This window comes from Hemitrygon akajei, chromosome 19 (genome assembly GCF_048418815.1).
Source record: "Hemitrygon akajei chromosome 19, sHemAka1.3, whole genome shotgun sequence".
Taxonomy (NCBI): domain Eukaryota; kingdom Metazoa; phylum Chordata; class Chondrichthyes; order Myliobatiformes; family Dasyatidae; genus Hemitrygon; species Hemitrygon akajei.
Genome location: NC_133142.1, coordinates 49,006,486 through 49,021,413, shown reverse-complemented (window position 1 = coordinate 49,021,413; position 14,928 = coordinate 49,006,486). Strand labels below are relative to the sequence as shown.

Here is a 14,928-nt window from a genome sequence, read left to right as displayed (position 1 = left end):
GTTGTGTTGATGGGATTAGCATCTTTCTAAGAAGGACAAATCAAGTGGGAAATACACAAAAGGTCTTAAACGAGGAGGCGAAATGGAGTGTATGTCTTTGATCCCACTGGAACATGTAAAATTGTCATGAGGTTTTTTCCAGTGTGGATGCAGAGATGATGTTAACCATACTTGGGCTGTCTAGTGTCAAATAGGGAAATCAGTCGATCACTCTGGCCTGAGATAATGATTCATTGGGATGATTCAGGAGGGCTGTGATGGCTTAGTCACTGAATATATTAGAGTTCAATAGATTTTGTACATGAAGGAATGTGAAGTAGTGGTCCTGAGGTAAAAAGCCAACTTATTGAATTGGGAAGCTGGTGAGAGGAGACCAATGAGCAAATCAATGTCCATTTCTAATTTTCCGTTGTCTCCATCACCCCTTGCTTCCACTTCCTATGCCCCTTAACCCCACACTCCTGCTTTAATACTTCAGCTGAACAGTAGTGTGTGTGTGTATAGAGAGAGAAATTTGGTAGTGACATTGTATTTTCAACTCCAAGCATTTTGCAGTCTCTCTCAATTAATTCTATTGTGTTGTCCTTGAGTGTCATGTACTATTCCTTAATTTTTCATAGACAAACATGTCAGGTGCTGAAATCTGAAATAAAAACAGAAAAAAGTCTAAAGTAGATCAGGCAGAATCGAACAACAAAGCAGCATTAACCATTTTTTATCAATGGCTTTCCAACTGAAGTATGTTCTGACATATGTCAGAGGCAGCCGATCCTTTGTTACATGGTCAAAGTATCTCAATTTTTCAAAAGCTTCTCTTGATTATTGCTCTACTAAAATTTAAGATAGGGGCCAAGTTAGTAATACTTTGCAAGTGAAGACTTGGTCCTGTTTTTAATAGGCTGATCAAACACACCAAACAGCTGCTGGAAGAGAATGAAGAAAAATTATGCATTAAAGTTCTTCAGACACTTCGGGAGATGATGACCAAGGATCGTGGATATGGAGAAAAGGTAGCTTTTTTGTTTCTGCATCACAACTTAAATTGCCTGATAAATTATTTCTCTGATTGACAAAATTAACCATCTTCTCTTTATTTTACATTAACAACTGGAATTTAAGCTTTGGGAAGATCTCAGCAATGTGAAATTGTGCTACTAACTCATCAAAAATAAATTTAATGTGTTATATGAGATTAAACATCAATTTTCCATAATCTAAAATGCCTGATCAATGTGAAAGATTATAGCAAAATGCTGAAAGATGATCAGTAATTATGCAATGGCTGAACAGGTAATTGAACAGGTTTTAAAAATGAAGTATGTTTCCATTTTTAATACCCAAATGTCTGTTGATATGAAGTCAGTGTGGTTTTATTCCCTGTATTGATATCCACCCATTTCTGCATGTCTTCAGTATTCGTGTTTCTATACCATCACCTTGCAAGCAACAGAAAGTTGTCTTGTGGGCCCATGTTTATCTATCAACCTCTTCTTTAAAGAAAAAAGTGAGCTCCGCATTCTAACTACCAGTGGCCTCTGGGAATTAATGTCAAATAACTGTGAAGATATTTAAAGCATTTAGAATATATTGGAGGAAACCCATTTTGTTGTTGTTCGTTGGTTGCCATGTCTTCAGAGTACATTGGGACTCGTAACTCTCCTTGGCAGGAAATGTCTCCATGCATGGTTTACTAGCAGCAAATGATGAGGGCTGTTAGCCAAGTTTACAATGTCCCATTAAGTCTGATTTCAAATGTGACCTGAGAGGGATAATGAAAGAAGAAGAATTCCCTTCCTGTGATGGATCTGCTCTTGGAACTTGGAGTTTCTTCTGAAGGACAAAAGCTTGGTGCACTAGGCTTAAATCCAAATCATTGCCTTCTTTCACTGCAAGGTTGTATATTACAAATATTGAAGTTAAGTTCCTTTGGTTCACTGGAAGCTACCAGGCTGGAGTTCAAATGTTATGTGTAAAGGAGCTGCATAACAACTTCTCTTTTTCGCCACTTTGGACAAAATCTGAATAACCACGAGCTAAGCATTGATCGTTTGGAGACCATGAAGGTTAAATTCAAGCACAGAGTTATCAAGAAAAAAAACTGAATACACATCAACTGTCCTTTAATCTCTCATGAAAGAAACTGCTAAATTTAAGTTGATTGTCTTGTTAGGAATTTCAGAGTTGCATAGAACCTTTTACAAATATAACCGAATAATGGTTGCCTGTTGTCAAAAAAGGAATCTTTTCTTACCGTCTTCTCTCATTGTGTTTGAGACTACTTGTTTGCCCAACAGCGGATATTGAAAGGTGGGCTGATATTGAATATATGTAATAGAATGATGAGCTAGTTAGATGTAAAAGGAATAAAGCATATTCAGGATAATAGATGTGTTGTGAGGGTAATGGGGGAGCAGAATGATCAGGTAGACGCTAGCCTGGACCAATTGGGCTACGTTGTTTAACATAGCGTTATAGAAAACAACAGCTCAAAAACAGCTCCTGACGAAGGGTCTCGGCCCGAAACAACGACAGCGCTTCTCCCTATAGATGCTGCCTAGCCTGCTGTGTTCTACCAGCATTTTGTGTGTGTTGTTGTTAGCTCAAAAACAGGCACTTTGGACCCTCTGGTCTGGCCAAGCCATTTAAACTGCCTAGTCCCATCAACCTACAACCAGACTATAGCCCTCCATACCCCTCCCTTCCATGTACCTTTCCAAACTTTTCTCAAACGTTGAAATTGCATATACCACTTGTGCTGGAAGCTCATTCCACGCTCTCACCACCCTCTGAGTGAAGAGGTTTCCCCTCATGTTCCCCTTAGACATGTCACCTTTCACATTTAACCCACAACATCTAGTTTTGATCTCACCCAACATCAATGAAAAAAGCCTGCCTCCTTTCACCCTATTTATAGCCCTCAGTTTTGTATATCTCTTATCAAATCTTCCTTCCTCTGCTACATTCTAGGAAATAACTTTCCATGTAACTCAGGTCCTCCAGTCCTGACAACATCCTTTATCTCTGTACTCTTTCAACTTTATTTGCATGCAGGTAGGTAACCAAAACGGTGCACAATACTCCAAATAAGAACTCAGCAACATCTTGTACACCTTCAACATAACATCCCAACCACAAAAGGTCAAGTTGCCAAAAGCTTTCTTTACAACCTTATCTACCTGTGATGCCACCTTCAATGAATTATGGACCTGTATTTTCAGATGTCTTTGTTCTACTGCAATCCTCAGTGCCTTACTGCTCACTGTGTAGGATCTACTTAAAGTGCAACACCTCATACTTGTCTGCATTAAATTCCGTCTGCCATTTTTCTGCCCAGTTTTCCAGCTGGTCCATATCCTGCTGCAAGCTTTGATAGTCTTCCTCAATGTCCACTACACCCCAATCTTGGTGTCATCGGCAAATTTGCTGATCCAGTTAACCACATTATCATTGATAGAGATGACAAACAGCAACAGACCCAGCACCAATCCTTGCAGCACTCCACTAGTCACAGGCCTCCAGTCAGAGAGACAACCCTCTACTACCACTCTCTGGCTTCTCTCACAAAGCCAATGTCTAATCCAATTTACTACCTCATCTTGAATGCTAAGTGACTGAACCTTGACCATCCTCCCATGCGGGACCTTGCCAAATGCCTTGCTGAAGTCCATATGGACAACATCCACTGCCTTGCCTTCTTCAACTTTCCTGGTAACTTGCTCAAAAAACTCTAAAATTGGTTAGACAAGACCTACCACACACACAGCCATGTTGACTATCCCTAATCAGTGCCTGTCTATCCAAATACTCATTTATTTGGTCTGTTTGAATACCCTCCAATAACTTTCCCACTACTGATGTCTGGCTCACGACCCTATAATTTCCTGGATTATTCTTAGAGCCTTTCTTAACCATTGGAAAAACATTAGTTGTGCTCTGATCCGCCAGCACCTCACCCTTCACTATGTCTGATTTAAATATCTTTGCTGGGGCCACTGTAATTTCTGCATTTGCCTCCCAAGGGAACACCTTGTGAGGCCCTAGGGATTTGTCCACCCTGATTTGCCTCAAGACAGCAAACCCCTCCTCTGCAAACCATATAAGGTTCATGACCCCACTGGTGCTTTGCTTCATTTCCATACTGTGTCCATCTCCCAAGTAAATTGAGATGCAAAAAATCCATTTAAGATCTCTCCACCTATGGTGGCTCCACACAGGTATTACCATTTGGTCCTCCAGAGGACCAACTTTGTCCCTTGCAATCCTTTTGTTCTTGCCATAACTGTAGAAGCTTTTCAGATTCTGCTTCACCTTGTCTATTAGAGCAACCTCATGCCTTCTTTTAGCTATCCCAATTTCTTTAAGTGTTCTCTTACACGTCCTGTACCCCATAAGCACCTCATTTGTTCCTACTTGTCAATGCCTGCTATTCACCTCCATTTTTTTTCTTCTTAACCAGGGCCTCAATATCTCTTGAAAACTGAGGTTCCCTAAACCTCTTCTCCTTACCTTTTATTCTGATGGGTGCATACAAGCTTGATACTCTCAAAATTTCACCTTTGAAGGTCTCCCACTTACCGAGTACATCTTTGCCAGGAAACAGTATGTCGCAATACAAATATGGCAGATGTATTTTGATGCCATCAAAATTGGCCTTCCTCCAATTTAGTACCTCAACCCACAGACTAAACCTTTCTTTGTGCATACTTATTTTGAAATTAATAGCCTTTTGATCACCAGATTTAAAGTTATTCCCCTACACAAACTTCTGACACCTGCCCTGTCTCATTTCCTAATAGCAGATCAAATATCGCACATTGTCTCGTTGGACTTCTATGTACTGATTAAAGAAACTTTCCTGAACACATTTAACAAACTCCATCTCATCTAGTCTTTTTACAGTGTGGAAGTCCCAGTCAATATGTGGAAAGTTAAAATCACCTACTTTTACAACCTTGTGTTTCTTGCAACAATCTGCGATGTCTCTCTAAATTTGATCCTCTTAAATCCTTGGGTGATCTGTAATATAGCTCCATTAATATGGTCATACTTTATTAGTCCTCAGTTCCACCATAAAGCCTAATTAGATGAGTTCTTCAGTCTGTTCTGACTGATCACTGCCGTGATATTTTCCCTGTTTAGTAACATCAACCATCCCCCTTTAATCCATCCTGTTCTGTCACAGGTAAAACAATGGAGCCCTAGAATATTGAACTGCCCACCCTGCAATCAAGTCTCACTAATGGCTACAATATCATAATTCCACATGTTTATCTGTGCCTTTCCTATAATACTGCTTGTATTAAAATAAATGCATCTCAGAACATTAGTTCCACCATGCTCAACCTTTTGATCCCTGACTTTGTCTGAGGTTGTAACAATATGTCTCTACAACTACTCCACTATTTGTTCTTGCACTTTATTTCCTATCCCTCTGCAACTCTAGTTTTAACCCCTTCCTGTGCAGTACTAGCAAACCTTCCCACTAGGATATTAGTCCTCCTCCAGTTTGGGTGCAAGCCCCATCTTTTCTGTACAGGTCCCACCTTCCCTGGAAGAGAGCCCAATGATCCAAAATCTGACACCCTTCCTCATACACCAACTCCTTAGCCACGTGTTAAACTGGGTGATCTTTCTGTTTCTGGCCTCACTAGGGTATCAATCCTGAGATTATAGCCCTGGAGGTCCTGGTCTTTTACTGAGGACCTAACTCTCTGAGATTACTTTGCAGAGCCTCGTCCCTCTTCCTACCTATATCATTGGTATCAATATGGACTGCGACCTCTGGCTGTTCACCCTCCCGTTTGAGAACACTGAGGGCTCAATACGAGATGTCCTGAACCCTGGCACCCAGGAGGCAATATTCTCATTCTCATCCACAGAACACTCTGTTTCCCTGTCACCACAGCTTGCCTCTTCCCCCCCCCCCCCCCGTCTTTTCTGAGCCATAGCCAGATTTAGTGTCACAGACCTGACCGCTGAGACTTTCCTCATGAGGTAAAAAAATAAAGACAATTATCAGCTTAAAGTGAGTTTAATGAGATGCCTCAGTAACAAAATTAACATACGCTAAGCCTGAGGCCATAATATAACTTGCAGGTGGAGTTCTGTTTAGCACTATGGATTTTCTATCCAAGCAATATGAAAACTTGCCGGGTCGGATGAAAGGTGTGATGACAGGAAAGTATTCCCAGTGTCCTTTTCGAGCATCCATTTGTGTCAAAGGAAATCAAAATGCTTTCTTTGCCAGTTAGGCAAGTCTGGCCATAATACCAACTGATAACTGCCATGGACTCGTTGTAAGAGAACAATCTTGGAAAAAGCTTGAATGACATAGTGGTTAGCGCAACACTACAGTACCAGTGGCCCAGTTTAATTCCTACTGTTGTCTGTAAGGAGTTGGTATGTTCTCCCCATGACACCGTGGTTTTTCTCTGGGTTCTCTGGTTTTCTCCCACAGTCCAAAGACCTACTGGTTCATTGGATAATTGGTCATTGTAAATTGTCCCATGATTAGGCGAAGGTTAAATTGGGAGTTGCTAAGTGGCACAACTCGAAGGGTCAAAAATGCCTATTACATATCTCAACCTCAATACTTCTGTACTTCAGCAAACAAACTGTCCTGTACCATGTTCAACTATTCGAAACACTAAATAGACTTAAAATTTCTGTGGTAATTACCCACTTTGAACAAATTTGGAACAAATCAAATGGTTCATCTTCATACAATGTCCGGATGGCGATTACTCAATTATACAAGAATGTTTTATACCCCAGTGATTTCACATAAATACCAACTTCTGCTGTTCCCAAGCCGCGAGTTGAAAATGATATTGTGCATCTATTGGCTTTCATTTTATGCCCATTGCACCAGCATGTGTTCGAAATGGAAAAGGCTGCCTGGGATTAAACTAAAAGTATTGAGTTTGTCAGTAAGAATCATTTATTGCTCCTCCATATCTTGAACATATTAATAGAAGAAGATGATTTGAATTGGCTGCCGTCTTGTGGAGACATACTACCTTGGAAGCACAGGTTTCAAACAGCTTACATCTTAAAGGCATGATGACTGGTTCTTGAACTTAGGAATTTATAGCATTGGGGAGGGACAGTAAAAGCATTGCTTATTCCAGCAAAGAGCCAACAGCAACAATGCAGAACAAAGGATCTTGTCTTCACTGTGGACCAACTCTCCTCATCATCGAGATGAAAATGGGTGGGGAAAAAATTGACAAATAGCCACAAAGCTTGGGAGTTGTGGATTCAGAATCAAAGTCAAGCTATGGGGAAGATGAGAATGGTCTAAGCAGATCACAAGGATGGCCACCAATAGGAAACAGGCAATCCCAGAGCACTCTGTTTGTCTGGCTGTCTCTCTGCCTGTGTGTTTGCGTATGTTTATATTCCATTTAAAACCGTGATTTTTATATATGCACGTTTTATTGCATATTCAAATGATGACTTCAAAAGTGAATAGTACTGGCATTCACCACTGTTGTAAACTTTATATTAAAATATTTGACCATTTGAAAATGGTTAATCTTTTCAAGATAAATCATTCCTTTGAGTGACTATCTGTTGGCCATTAAATGAAATAACTTGCAGATAAACCTTTTTCAATTCTGTTTCTAATCACTTACTCAGTACACTTTCACTGTTCATTATTGATTAACACCAATACCCTGCTGATCTGTTCACGTCTGTACTCTAACATGACAAAGAAATCAAATCAAATCCAATCCACTGAATGCTTAGCCGATGGTGCGTTTGAAACCACACTTGATGGTTTTGGAGAACGGTTTTGTTTTTGCCATAAGTGCCTGATGCTTGAATGAATATGGCATTCCATCCTTGAAGACCTTTGACAAGAGCTTTGTGCTGAACATGAAAATGATTTTCATAATTATTCCAAGGAAGTACCTGCAAGGGACTACCCAAAAAACCCAAATTAAAGATGGACATTTCAAGAGTCAAATCAAAGGAATTTGAAATAAAACAATATTGTATATCAAGCACGGGATTAACATTTCAGGTTGAAAACTCATCATCAAACTTGCATAGAGAGAAAACAAGTTACTGTAAATCTGCAGATTTCCTGAGGGGGAGGAATGAAGAGAAAGGAGAACTCTGGGGTGATTTTTCTATATAGTTTAGTTTCTACTGAACCAGTTAGAAAGCAAAGGAACATCTTAATAACTGAAATTCTTTGTAGTTCAACTTATTCTTTCAGTCTTTGGTGGAATTTGATTCTTCCCAAGTGGCTACAAATGTGTTGATACCGAGAATAAGGTAATTGGCCTTGTATATAAATAAAGCAAATTATGTGATGATTCAATGTAGTAAGCAAAGTTATTGATGGGTTATAAAAGGTAACAGTTGGTTTTGCATAGTAGTGTATAAAGAATGTGCTACATTTCAATGACATTGAATCATTTTGGTTAATGGAAAAGCAACTGGATGTGGTGCAGAAGTAATGTCTAGACTAGGGGATACAATGTCTTAGACTAATAAATTGTCCTCTTTCCTCCTCTTCCTTCCTTCCTCCATCTGTCTGTTTTGTACAAAAATGGACTGGACTGACTTCAAATTAAATAGATATGTGGAAAACTTCATTCAATCCATTGCAGATAATGAGCTTGTTTTAATTTGGAGAAAGATGAAATTTTGCTTTTTTTTCCACTTTTGATCCTTTGCATCATTCCACCTTGCAAGTTATCTTTCCTTCTGATGTCTGTTGTGCCACCAAACCTGCACCCTAATGGCAATTATACTTTGTGTTTCACGCAAAAGTTTACTTCTCTGATCATTTATTCATGAGAGAGAAGTCAATGGCATGGAGCCTTTTGCATTGGCAAGGTGATTGAAGAATTGACTTTAAAATAGCCAGAGATATCAGGGACATTCTTCATTGAAAAAGGAAGCCTGCGCATTCTAATCATTTTTATTAATAGAATTCTGGTGAATATACATGTCGTTAGTAAGACATAAATGGATTAAAAGGGCTTTAATTAACAACAGAACAAAACTCTAATCTGAAATATTCTGGTATTCATTCAGTGTTTTTAAAGTTTTATTTCTGGTATCCACTTCTGACATTTTTTTAAATGAAATCTTCATGCTTACACAAAAGGAATAATATGGTAAAATTCATGCTCTGAATTTCAGAGTTTAGCTTTTAGTCACCATAAGTTCTTAGCTCTGCTGATTCTTCCTCTACAGTGGGGTGGGTATTCTTAACATTTCCTATGAAAGGTAAGCACTCAAATAATTTACTGAAAGTGCTTTATTTCTCCTCAAATTTCTGAAGAGAAAAGCCAAAGAGTGAGTGGCAGTATTTCATCATTAACTTTACAAGCTCTACAAAAGTTACTGTGAAAAGATTTGACATGAAGTAAAGCTTCATGTATGTCAACTTCCACAAGGGGGCAGATACTGGACAGACTGAAGTGGAGGTCCCCAAGCAAGGTGTTGCATAAATGTGCACTTTTATGTACTCAGTAACGTGAAGCATTGGAATTTGGATGTCTTATGGCACGGTACATCAAATGTGACAGACTATTAATCTAAAAACTTGTGGTTTTAGCATCTGTGAGAAAATTTTGAGCAGCTTCCAATATAAACAATTGAAAATATGACTCTGTGTGTTTAACCTTTGTGTTGAAGTGACTGTTAAATTTCTCACTGGCCGCATCAAAGTCCTACCTAGCTTTTCATTCTGACCGATGTCCAAATGTGATTAGTGAAGCAATTGAGATGCAGTCAATTTACAAAGAAGTTGAAGTCTTTCCAAGTGAAGATTTTTTAGAATAGTTAACTTAATTTGCTCAAAGTATCATGACTAAATCTCATTTTGTGCAAAAACCAGTATTCAGGACTGTGGTTGATGGGACTGCACAGAGAAAGGGTGGGGAAACAGTGAAGGCTTTGGGGTTCTTAAAGACAAAGATGAATCATTGTCTCATTTCCACATATTGGATTGCAGACAGGATTTTTTTATGCATTTCTGTTCCAGCCATGTGTGGGATTGCTGTTGTGTAATTCCAGTTAAACCAGTGTAGGTTGTGTCCTGGGGAAAATTTAAATCCATCTGAAAACATTGTTCCAGTCTGCATAGCTCCTTCACTGAAATAATGAGAGTGCAGTATCCAAGTTTACAGCATTTTTAACCAATTTAAATCGGCACTTAAATTTCCCAATTCATTTGTTACGAAGCATTCTGTATTTCAGGATCCCTTGTAAAAGTAGCAAATGCAAATTCTTTGTGGCACTAAATCTCAAAATTAGTTAAGTTTCAACTTAATGTTATATATCCTTCACTTGAAGTAAAAGGTTTGCACCAACATGTATAACTACTCTCAACTTCCTGTTTCCTTTTTGTCTTTTAACAGCCTATTGCATTTGACGATGAATTGGATATGGCAGAGGTCGATGGTTTCTCTTTACTTTTTATTATGCCTTTTCTCTAGTGTTGTTGCTTACGCTTCTACCTTCTATGTAGTTGTCTTTGTTGTCAATTTGAAATAGTTTTCATTACCCTCTTGCTTGTCGTGGGTAAATAGATGTCAGTGGCTGACTGCAAAGCCTTAGCTTCTCACATTCTCCATCAATACTCAGCTGCAATATGTGTATATGGGGGGGGGGGGGGGGGTAAGCGTGGCCATGGTGACTATATGGAATGTAAGAACATCATTTGTGTTCAAAGAGACTGAACCTGCTGTGCCTGGTCTTGTGTGTAAAATGCTGTCTGTCATTCTGGAGATTTAAGACAGGAGTCATTTACCAAATCAAACCGCAAATAAGAAAGTTAATGTGGCTGCTCCAATCCTGTTGAAATGATAACTGGAAGTCCAGTCTAGAACCCAAGTAGATTGGGTTATATCCATGATGGATGATTGAGACTGGACTGTAATTTACTGTGCAGTTTATTGAATAGGAATCTGCATGTTAATGGTAATATGGCACCTGTCACATGATGCTGGGTTTTATTTTTGGTCTGCTAGTATTGGTTTTATTGCTTGACTGCACTCATCCCATTATGACCATCTGTATCATGTGATTTTTGAAAAGGTTTGAGTATTTTGAGCTTCATTAGTTTGAGAGCTGTAACCTCATCTTGAGCCTCCATTACCATTCATGAACCTGGCCAAAACTCCTGCAACATCAAATGAGCCCCCTCGCTCGAATTGCTCCATCCTCCTCCATAAAATGTGTACATCACTTAAAAGCTCTCGGGTGGTTCTTGAGAAAAGCTAAAATGTTCCAAATTGTTGCTATAGCTACAGTTAATCAGAGTTTACCAATATGAAGATAGCTTTGTATACATTAACTGCATGAAGTGCTTTGTATTGATGTGATGAGTTGTTGTTTAAAATAATTTACCTTTTTGAAGAAAGCACAGGGCTTAGTGTTTTACTAGGTCTCTCTCGCTTCATTTTCCTTCGCAGAAGAACTGCAAAGTTCAAAGTAGCTCAGCATTACTTCAAGGCAATTAGGAGTGGACAATAAGTACTATTTCTCTGACCATTACTAAGTCTCATTAATGCATCTTTTAAAAAGAAAACAGATTAAAACCATATTACCCTTATTTTGCTTTGGTTTTGTGTCAGGGCAGGGGCTTTTACCCCAAAGGGACCTCTCCCTCGTTTCTGGAAGAAATTTTTTTTCAGGTGACATTTATTGGCAAATAAATTTGATCAATCTTCCAAGACCATCTCTTGCTGTAAATGTTGCCGATGTCTCAATTTTAATAATTCTTCAGACTTTCATTTGCAAAACCTGACACTTCACCATTGCCCATTTTACACTAATGCCCAATATGCATTTATACATATATACAGTACTTTAATAAACTGAATTGTTAAAGCAATTGGTTTTAGTGAGAAAGATGTGGGGAGGAGGGAATGCAATGCATGGTTGAGGAAATTAATGCTTTAAAAACCCAGAAACAATACTACAAAACCTAAGTAAAGTTAGCTTATACTAGAATAAAACAACCAATTCCTACCTGAATCTTTTTAAAAAACTTTTTTATTGCGTTTTCAAGTAATTACAGAAATAAAAGTATATGAAAAAAATATATATATTACCCATCCCCCCTCCCCTTAACCCCTCCCCCCTAACATCCCTTTAGAAAAAAAAGAAGAAAGAAAGAAAAAAAAAAGAAAGAGTGCCTGGATATTGGAAGATCCCCCTAAGCTGAATCTTAAGTCAGTTTGGAAAAACTTCCCTGAGGTATTTGTAGTTTCTCCATTAAATTCTATTGTATTTCTTTATTTTCCAGTAAATGCCTGCAAGAAAATGAATCACAAGTCAATATATAGTGACATAGGTACATTGATAATAAATTTACTTTGCACTGAGAAATTTATGCTACTGTTAGCAATGACTTAAGGAAGAGTAGAATAAAGTATTGGTTTTATGGATTTAATATTGGAATCTGGCTTTTTATCACTGACATGGCATGAAATGTGTTATTTTGTGGCAACAGTACAGTGCTAGTCAGAAAAAACCTCCAAGTTACTAAAATAAATACAGTGCGAAATAGGAATAACGAGATAATGTTCATGATTTTATGGATTATTCCGAAATCTGATGGTGGAGGGGAAGGTGTTCCTTAAATTTTAAGTGTGGGTCTTCAAACTACCTCCTCGACGATACTAATGTGCCAGGTGAAGGCATGTCCCAGACGAAGTTTCTTTACGATGCCACTGCCTTGAGGCGCCCCCTCAAATTCCTTTGGGGAGGGCTGTGCTCCTGATGGAGTTGGTTGAGTCTAACAACCCGCTGCAGCCTCTTGTGATCCTGTGCAAAGGAGCCTCCGTACCCGGCTGTGGTGCAGCCAGTCAGAATGCTTTGTAGAAGTTAGCAAGAGTCTTTGATGGCATACCCAATCACCTCAAACGCCTAATGATACAGAGTCACTGGTGTGCTTCCTTATTGACTGCTTTGATGTGCTTGGGCCCAAGATAGATCCTCTCAATTGTTTTATTGGATAGTTTTTGATTGTAACGGCTGCCATTCAGTGCAGAAGAAATCCATGTGCTTGTTTTAGCCAGAGTTAATCTTTATTAACAAGGTGATGAAATTGTGACTGGGAAAACACTGTTCTCATGTGTTCTCATTCTGTAACAGTAAATGATGCCCAGGACAGCTTCCACAATGAATGATGCATTGGAATTGGTTAACAATTGCTGAGGAGGAATGGATCCCTCTAAATGTGTGTGTGTGTGTTTTTTTACTTGTTTGCCACTGAGAAGGATTTTGGATTCGAATCAAAGGCAGAAATTTGAACCTTGCAGGTGCAGATTAGAGCCCCATAGTCACATGCTCAGGAACACAGTATAGATTATTTTCAAATCACAGACAGATCAGTGCCTGAATTTAAAAAAAAACACTTGCAGCAGATGCAGATTATACACTCTATCCCCCGGTTGTTGAAGCTTTTTTTCTCTGAAAGCGAATGGAGTCTGATGTAACTGCAGAAGGTTGTCCTCCTTTCCGCCTCTGCTTTCTGCACGATTCTTGGGTGGCTGCCAATGTCTGTCATCCAGTTACATAAGCCCTGCTTGTTTCCTGGAATCTGGCCCCTCAGCTGATGTGTGACCTTCAGCAGTAATTGCCAGTGGATTTATGTGAGGTTGGAGAGGGATGGGGGTGGTGGTGGGTGAGAATGTGGAGCTCGTTACTGTGATGTATTAGTAATGCAATGCAGACTGAATTGAGAAGCGGAGTGAGGTGGGAAGTTCAGCTTGCCAGATGCTTGTATGCATAAGCTGAGGTACTCTTTAATTAATGTAGTACAGCAGTGAAGCTAAGTTTTTTTTTGCTATGAGCAATTTGGCAACTGTTTTTCTTGGAAGTGGGTGTTTCTATTGAGTTCCTTTGATGCCGTTTGAGCCACGGGCTGATCGAGCAATCAGACAGCCACCCGTTCGTTGCCATGACAACGAATAGCCTGCTTCTCCCGAGCAAGACAAATGCTCACTCACCTGCCTGTACTTTTTAGGTTTCTGCTCTCTTCTTCCCCCCCCCAAGACCCTTTCTTCTATCCAATGCAGTCATTCAACAGAGGTCAAAACTTCTACTTCATTTAGAGACTGGAAGTTCTTCAGCATTAAGTGTGAACTAGAAGGGGCAATCTCCAAAGATTGAGAGCTGCGTCTGACACTCCAGTGCTGCCGGTCAGACAAGGTTGCTTGCTTAATTATGCAGTTCGCAAACATACCAAACCCAGACCTCTGAAAGGGAATTTGGGAGGAGCGGTGCAATACTTTGCTGTCACCATACAGTATGCTTATCACTGTCAATCAGTGCTACTCCCTTGTCCTGTAGTTCTGCCAATCTACCTGTGGATTCCTCCACCTCTCCACACCACTTGGAGAAAGGAATAGGTTCTGGGGGCTATATTTTTAAAGGAAGAAGCAGGCAGAAGGGCATATCCTACAATCATGGCTTGTAGTGGCTAACATAATTAAAATTATGAATAATCAAACGCCCACAATTTAATGGACAGATTGCAAGGGAATGGTGATGGTAAAGAGGAAGAGAGGCAATGTTATGAAGGGTTAGGAGGTGAAATGTTGCATGCTAAAGAGCAAATTTTAGAACAGCAAGCAGGTAAGTACTTAGCCAGTCTACTAAGGTTGCTTATTATGGCCAGCAGGTTGGTTCCCCAGTTTAACAGGGTAGCAATTTGAGTTGTGTATGGATTTTGTACATTCTGCACATGACTATTTTGTCATGGTTTTTCAACACGTCCTAAAATTCTGCTGGAAGGTCAGATGGCTGTTCTAAATAGTTAGTGTAGGTAGGTGCATAAAGAACAAAAGGGGCAAAGGGATTGAATTTCAGGGGAAACAGGAATTTGACTGTTGGGATTGCTTGGATTCGGTTGGTGTGGGACCTCTAGTCTAAATGGCTGCCTTCCCTGCT

The 14,928-nt window shown here is 39.5% G+C and overlaps 1 protein-coding gene across 9 annotated transcripts in view; it reads left to right on the top strand.

The window, feature by feature from the left end:
* itpr1b (inositol 1,4,5-trisphosphate receptor, type 1b) overlaps positions 1-14,928 on the top strand; it is a 532,858-nt gene that overhangs the window by 261,696 nt on the left and 256,234 nt on the right. For 5 of the 9 annotated variants that reach the window (XM_073072453.1, XM_073072457.1, XM_073072455.1 and 2 more), the window contains exons 38-39: positions 899-1,010; positions 10,386-10,421. In XM_073072453.1, the coding sequence (XP_072928554.1) occupies positions 899-1,010; positions 10,386-10,421 (148 nt within the window). The remainder of the gene's footprint in view (positions 1-898; positions 1,011-10,385; positions 10,422-14,928) is intronic. The other 4 variants (XM_073072460.1, XM_073072461.1, XM_073072459.1 and 1 more) reach the window with 1 other exon arrangement.